The 7,774-nt window shown below is 39.1% G+C and overlaps 1 protein-coding gene across 1 annotated transcript; it reads right to left on the minus strand.

Annotated features, from left to right (window-relative positions):
- On the minus strand, nt 1-3,865 carry LOC121925036 (claudin domain-containing protein 1-like). The gene is given in 5 exon segments (XM_042456742.1): nt 1-218; nt 554-691; nt 2,022-2,051; nt 2,054-2,125; nt 3,586-3,865. Coding segments are annotated over 5 exon segments (738 nt in total).
- Nucleotides 3,866-7,774: the final 3,909 nt, after the last annotated feature.

Here is a 7,774-nt window from a genome sequence, read left to right on the forward strand (position 1 = left end):
TTATGCCACATGGTATGTTTTCAAGAGTATGAATTCTCTCCTGTTGGCATGTGCAGCCCAAATGAAAAGGGCAGCTGCCATAAACTGCAAAGGTGCTGAGACACAAGCCAGACAGAAGGACCAGCCAAATTGCCCTTGCACAGAAGTGTTCTGGAGCTTCTTGTGGAGCAACTCGATTCCAGCTCCATAGCAGCTAACTGCACCCAGTGTACACAGACCTGGAGAAACATAATATTATGGTCAAGTCAGCATGGCATAGTGGTTTGAGTGTTGGACTATGACTGGTGACCAGGATTCATAAAACCCATTGGATGACCTTGGGAGAATCACAATTTCTCAGCCTCAGGGAAAGTAATGGTAAACCGCCTCTGAACAACTCTTGCCAAGAAAACCCCATGATAGATTTACCTTAGGGTCACCATAAGTTGGAAATGACTTGAAGGCACACAACAACAACAACAACAACAGGTCACAGAACTGAATTCTTAACTCATATGACTGAGATATCAATGTTTCTACACAGAGCAGCTGGATGTTTGCTAAGATCACTCACCTGCAAGGACATGGAGGACTCCTGTGGTAATAGTAGGGTAGAGCTTACAACAGGCACAAATACAGACACCAATAACAGCTCCAAAACACATGAATCCAAGGCTGATAAATAGCAGAAGGAACTGCAGGCGCCACAGATCTAATGGAAATATACACATGAACAAAATTAGGTCATTCCAGCTTGCAACTTCATTGTTTAAATTACTGGTAAAACAAACTGCCTATGGGACAATGGAAAGGGGCTCAGTTCCAATTCTAGCTTTTATTTGTGTCAGAACTCAAAAAATCTATGTTTGTGTCACGCATTCTAGAAGATCTCTCTCCGGCTTTTCTATGCAAACGAAGATTCAGGAAGGACACATCCCACGGTTTCTACAAGCACTAAAAAGGCCAATCTGACACAAACAAGTCCGGTTGCAGAAAGCATAGCAGAAAGTCTCCTTGGGTGATGTTTCCGGGTTGTGGTTCTTTCTGCGATGTGATTTCTCTTCAAGACTCGTTCGGCATGAGCTTTCAAAAAAGGCCGCAGCATTGTGAATAGTGCATCTCCATGCCTCCCAATGCAAGGCCAGGGTGGACCATTGTTGGTGATCAATTTGGCCGAGCCTGAGATGTTGTTTCAGGGAGTCCTTGTATCTAGAAGGATACTATTAAATAAAATAACACAAATTTTTGTAGAATGTAATTCCTAAATAAAAAACTATACTGAGCCTGTGTGGTGTAGTGGTATGGGTGTTGGACCAAGGTTTAATTTACCACTTGGACTTAAGGAAACCCAATGGGATTTACCACTTGGACTTAAGGAAACACTCTCAGTTCCAGAAAACCCTGTGATAAGTTTGCCATAAGTCAGAAATGACTTAAAGGCACTCAGTAGTGTAACAAATAATGAAGTTAGGAATGAGCAACTGCAGAGAGACCAGGGGTCAATTTTTACCTGTTAACCCATATTGGTGAAATCAGCATAACCAGAAATGATGCCTTGTTACTTTTGGCTTCAGTTTTGACTGATTTTCTTTTCTCTCTCTCACCGTTTTGGATTTTGGGGGATGCTTTAAGCAGTAGGGGATGCATGTTTTTGAGATTTGAGGGTAGGCTTGGTGTCTGGGAGTTTTGGGGGTTTGGGGGGTCATTCTTTGGGGGCTTCAAGGGCCACATGTAACCACTGATCTGCACTTTGCCCATTTATGCTTTAGGTAGAAATAGGAAGCTCAAGGGGCCCATACAAATACAGACGCCGGCTTGATAATCTTTGGTAAGTTAGCCATTCAACCACTTTTGGTATATGTGTTCTGTTGTAAAAATGGCTTGTTTCCATTTCTAACAACAAAAACATGCATTTCTATTCCAAAAGTAAGTCCCACTGTGTTCAACTAAACTTATTTGCAGGTAAGTGAGTATAGCGTAACAGCCATCACTATTTTAGATTCACTAAACAAAATACCACACCACCAAATGAAAATACTTACAGGTCCGTTTCAGATCACTGCCACTTTTAGATTTCCAGGTTCTTTATATTTTTCCATAAATTGATCCGAAAGAGAAAAACTGATACACTTTGTGACCATCTCACCTCGAGAGCAGAAAAGCAAAATAACATTTATTAGGGCTTAATTTGCTTTATTGTTGGTCTTCACACAGAGGCATGTGCATACAAATTAACTAGGATTTATGTATGGACCTCTATCCCCATCTGCACAGAAAAGAGCCTTTATAGTCCATTGAGAATGAAATGTATTGCTTCATGTTTATACCCTTTAAGCTGCTGCAAAACTATTGATCTGGAACATTTCTGTCATAGACTTCAGTCCCAAAAGCGTTTCTAGAGTGGTTGACATTCACATCTCTTTAAAATTAATGTATTCTCTTGCTTTAGGAATAGCTTGAATGCATATAAGTTCAAGATGAATTTGGATTTATAATTTTACAAAAAAAGATTGCTAGTAGTGAAGGGTGCTTGCGAAAGCAGCTTGTACAGTTACTTTTCACAAATAATTCCTTCTCAATACCTGTTAGAGTTCATTGTTGCTATGCATTACAATGTTGCTGTTGTTTTTGTTTAAAAAAACCTCAGTGTGTTACTTTCTGCAGTTTTCATTACCTTTTTGTTACTTTCTTTTCTTTCTGGGGGAAAAAGTCAACATGGGGAACCCTGGGGGCCTCTCAGACTACAAAAGAGCACTAGGGCTACTTAAGGTCCATGGAAAGTACTCTGTGTATTTGCCTACAAGTCACTTGTCAATTTATGCCAATTCCCATGAATCTCATAATACTTTCAGCGGTTGCTATTTTCTTTCTCTGAAATATAACCTGCAGTGTTGCCAAGTCTCGAAGATATTCCACAGAATGTTTTACCAAAATCCCTGGAATTATCCATTATTTATTATTATTATTCAGTCAAAATCCCCAGAAAGAAATTAATTAAATTCCCTGGATTCCGGGGAATTCCCCAGAAACTGGCAACACTGATAACCTGCAGCACTTGGTAATCCTTGGCAGCCCCCCATTCAAGTTCAGCCAGGCCTGACCCTGTTTAACTTCCAAGATCAGATGGTATCTAGTTCCTTTGAGTATTTAGATCCAGGCTGCACAATATTCACCCCTGATTTAAAAACATGGGTGTTATTGTCTGGCCTATTATGACTGTGGGTATGGGAATAATTCATCTGCTTGTTTTATTCGCCAGTGCTTTGGCTTCAGCTGACCTCCCAGAACCAAATTAGATATCATGCTGCACATTCAAACATGAATATCCCAATGTTTTTATTGTTTAAAAAAGTATTGGAATCCCCACTGGAGAGGCAGGGGGAAGGAGGAACAATATAAGTTCCTGTATTTTCTTTCCAGTGCAACTGATGGAGAAGAACTGAGCTGGAAATAATGTTAAGTTAAAAAGTTTCCAATCCCCTCTCCCCAGCTGCTTTTGTGTTTAAACAAAAAGAAGGAAATTGATCACAGAAAGGTCAGAAATAGCCTAACAGAGTACAGTACACAGGGAAATATATTTAAATAAACTCTTTAGAAGTAGCTTACCTGTTGAGTTGCACCAGTAGGAGTTTTCAGGTATAGTGATACATCTTTGCCACAGTCCAATGGTGCCATTCCATTGAAAAAGAGCTTCCGTATAAGAGTCTTCACCTGTATTTTCACCAAAGACTTCATTGCAAGTGACCTTACTGATATTTTCAGGGGATGATGGGTTGCAGTACTCAAACCAGACGTCTGTGCCAATTGAGGCTGTCAAGAAGATGGTGGAGATAAGGCTGAGCAAGCAGGCAATTACCAGAGTAGTAGCAAAATGGTTATCCATCATAGTGCATCAACTGCTTTTAAAATATCGCAATAAAAGAACCCAACAGCAATAAATAAAATTTAATTAATGCTCTCTCAACACTCAGGCCTCTCTAACTACCCCTCTGCTAGCCAATGTCATCAAAATACATAAGCCAGCTGTTTTTACCAGTGTTCCCTTGCACTATCTTTGTAATTCAGCATGGAAGTAGAAGAGTGAATATCCTTTCCAGGAAAATTATGCAGATTTAGCATAAGGAAAGTTTTTAAAAAGGGGGGGGGGGGGGGAGGAAAAAAAAAAAAAAAGAAAAAAATAACAACAACAACAAAACCATTATTGCACTCCCATTCTGTCCAGTTAAATCATGTGCTTCAAGAAGTCCATAGTGCCAGCTTTTATTTCTGAAAAATTATGCTGCACTTCTTGGATCTGATACAAGTAAATAGAGGCAGGGATCAGGAGGTTTGGAATACGCAAGCAGAAAAACCAGCCAGGGCATGTAGTCGTCCTGGGATAAAAGCTTGGTGGCTGTACTAGCTAAGATGCTCACTCTATGACACAGAAAGATGCAGGCCAGTATATAATTATAGGACCAGTATATAATTATAGGCTTCTCCTAGGCTTATTAATTATCTAAAAATTATGTTTACAAAATAGTAAATGAAAAAGTAGGACATTTAAGTTCCACCATTTTTCTTCAATGTCCTACATTTTGGGCTGAGTTTTGTCCTGCAGTTGTCCTACAGTTTGGTCTCGAATTTGTTCCACATTTTGTCCCTGGTAAAAGTGGACAATTATGGCAACCCAACTAAGGGTGGTATTGTCAAAGGGTGGATTCCAGAATATTTAAAATACAGTTTTAAAATATTTGATTATGTATTATGCTGTTGACACATACCTTCAAGTCAGCTCTGATTTATAGCAACCTTATCCATGGGGTTTTCTTGGCAAGATGTATGCAAAAGAGGTTTGCCATGTTTTTTCTTCTGAAGCCAAAGGAGTGCAACTTGGCCAAGTTTAACCGATGGGTTTCTGTGGCTGATTGAGGAGTCAGACCCTGGTGTTCTGGAATCCTAGTCCAATACTCAACCTACTATACTACACTGGCATACCTTGATTACGTGTTATTTGGAGAAATATTAAAGTGGAAAGCAATAAAATAATAAAAACAGAGCATTTGTCAAATACATAGCAATGTGCAAAGCATTTCAGATAACATTTCAATAATCATATTTAAGCCACACTGCAAGATAAGGGTGATAATACCAATGCATATTGGAAATGAATAATGATTGGGAAAATTATTTTTTGGACTACACTTCCAAAGCTTGCAACATGTATATTGTGCATTTTGGTTGGTCTAATAAAAGTATCATGTAGATTTGTTGTTATTGGATGTTATTTTACTTTCGTAACTTGGGGATTGTCCACATGGGCCAAATGGCCTGGCTTCTCCCTAGCCATAGTCTACTTTAGATCCCATCCAAAAATGGAAGAGGGGATCAGAGTTCACCATATTAGTACAGAAGAAACTGGTGGCCAAAATAAAGGGTTTCAGCAAGGAAGTCAGTTCATCATATCTATGAAAGTAGTGGGGGTTTGCAACAACAGTTTAAATAATATTTGGAATGCTGTCTCAGAGTGTGGTGGAATCTTCTTCGTTGGAAGTTTTTAATCAGAGGCTGGATGGCCATCTGTTAGGAATGCTTTGATTGTGTATTCCTGCAAAGCAGGGGGTTGGACAGCATGGCCCTTTAAAAACCTCCAGAGAAGGAGGCTCCACCGCTCTCTGAGGCAGAGTATTCCACTGCTGAACAGCTCTTACTGTCAGGAACATCTTCCTAAAGTTTAGGTGGAATCTCCTTTCTTGTAATGTGAATCCACTGCTCTATGTACTAGTGTCTGGAGCAGCAGAAAACAAGCTTGCTTCTTCTTCCATATGACGCCCTTTCAAATATTTAAACATGGCTATCATGTCACCTCTTAAACATCTCTTCTACAAGCTAAACATAACCAGCTCCCTAAGCCATTCCTCAGAGCGCATGGTGATTGCCCTGCTTTGGACATGCTCCAGCTTATCAACATCATTCTTGAATTGTGGTTTCCAGAACTGGACCCCATATTCTAGTTGTTCAGTTCAGTTTATCTTTATTACAGTCATAGACCAGAAAATTCCTGGTGAAGTCTGACCAAATCATAATAAAGTGGCACAGTCTAGACACTATTGAGCCTATTGATGCAGCATAGAATCTCATTAGCTTTTCTAGCTGCTATATCACACTGCTGACTGGTGTTCAGCTTGTGTTCCACTAAGATTCCTAGATCACTTTTGCATGTACTACTGTCAATCCAGGGGTCACCCATCCTGTATCTGTGCATTTCATTTTTATTGCCCATGTGGGGTGTCTTACATTTCTCCTTGTTATTGTATATTGCTCTTTGTTTCTAAATGTTTTTTAATTTTAATCTTAAACTGTTTAATCTTTTTAAGGGGGGATATTATGTATATAGTGATGTATTATTTTAACATTGTACACTGCTTTGATTGTTTTAACAAAAAGCAGGATATAAATAAAAGTTTTATTATTTATTTTATTTTTTATTGTTGAAATCCATTCTGTTAGTTGCTTTCTCATCTGTTAAGATCATTTTGAATTCTGGAATATTGTCTGCTCCTTCTAATTTGGGAGCTTATCACATGCACATTTAACCTGACTGCATCCTAACAGTATGCACCGATTCTGCCAAGTGAGTGAAGCCTGTCTGTATCTCAGGTCCCAGGCACATTTCAGAAGCCATGTTTCCAAGTCAGAAAGTTCCTTCCTAGCTTTTGGAGTGCGCTTGGGAGCTGGGCTGCACTTGACCAGTGGAACCGGTGGTGAATTAAATGTGGTAATTCCCACCTGCATCCCATGTACCAGCTGCATCCCATTAAGGTGCAGTCGGGTTAAATGTGTGTGTGATAAGTTCCTTGGTTTCACTTGTGATCTGGGATCCTGAGGTCATTTGATGTTGCCTCTATTCCTGTCCCTCCACCCACTGCACCACACATATTATTTTTACAAGTTAACACTTATACACTCACAGTCATTCACTTACTCCTCCTGACTGACTGATAGTAAAAATAAAGCAAAACTGCAGGCTTTAAAAACCATGGTAACTCCTATTGAATAATGATGCAACTACAAGAGTTTTTCACTTGAACTGCAGTATGCACAGCTTTGTAATTCTGTTCTTACACACTGAAAAATGCCAGATATAAGCTTTAGAAGCAATTAAAAAAAATTGAATAGTTTGATAAGTATATGAATACAATTTTATTGAGTTTGAAATGCTGTTTCTGAATTGATTCATTTTATATAAACATGATACAAGATATACATATATAATTCTGCAATCTACTGCTGCTGTTGTTTGTTTATTGTCCCCACTCCTTTTAACAGCCCCTGAAGAAGACCATACAAATGTTTCCAGAGAAAAGAGAAATTAAAAACAAAACAAAACAAACCTTGACATTTCCAATTTGAGAAATGTAATTTTCTTTAGCACATCCTGAAACTCTCTCTTTTACATCAGATTCTTTCAATTTTTCCAGTTCCCTCTGGCCTCTTTACCTTTACAATAAAAAAGCAAAGCTTACAAAGCTTTTTAAAAAAACCCATGGGTGAGGATTTCCTGCCCACAAATAACAACAAAATATATGTGAGAAAAGGGAAGGAGAAGATGTACAGGGAACTTTGGAAGGTCATGTTGTCTTTTCAGGTACACCACTGCTGCCGTCCATGGTTATTCACAGGCTCTCTAAAAACAGACCTTCACATGCAAAATCCCAAACTGATTTTCTGCTGATTCCCAATGAAAATCCTGGTCATGGAAGAACCAGGGGCAGGAAGGAGGTGGCAGTGAAAGATGCAGATGAAAGTAAGAACT

The sequence above is a fragment of the Sceloporus undulatus genome, chromosome 3 (genome assembly GCF_019175285.1).
Source record: "Sceloporus undulatus isolate JIND9_A2432 ecotype Alabama chromosome 3, SceUnd_v1.1, whole genome shotgun sequence".
Taxonomy (NCBI): Eukaryota; Metazoa; Chordata; class Lepidosauria; order Squamata; family Phrynosomatidae; genus Sceloporus; species Sceloporus undulatus.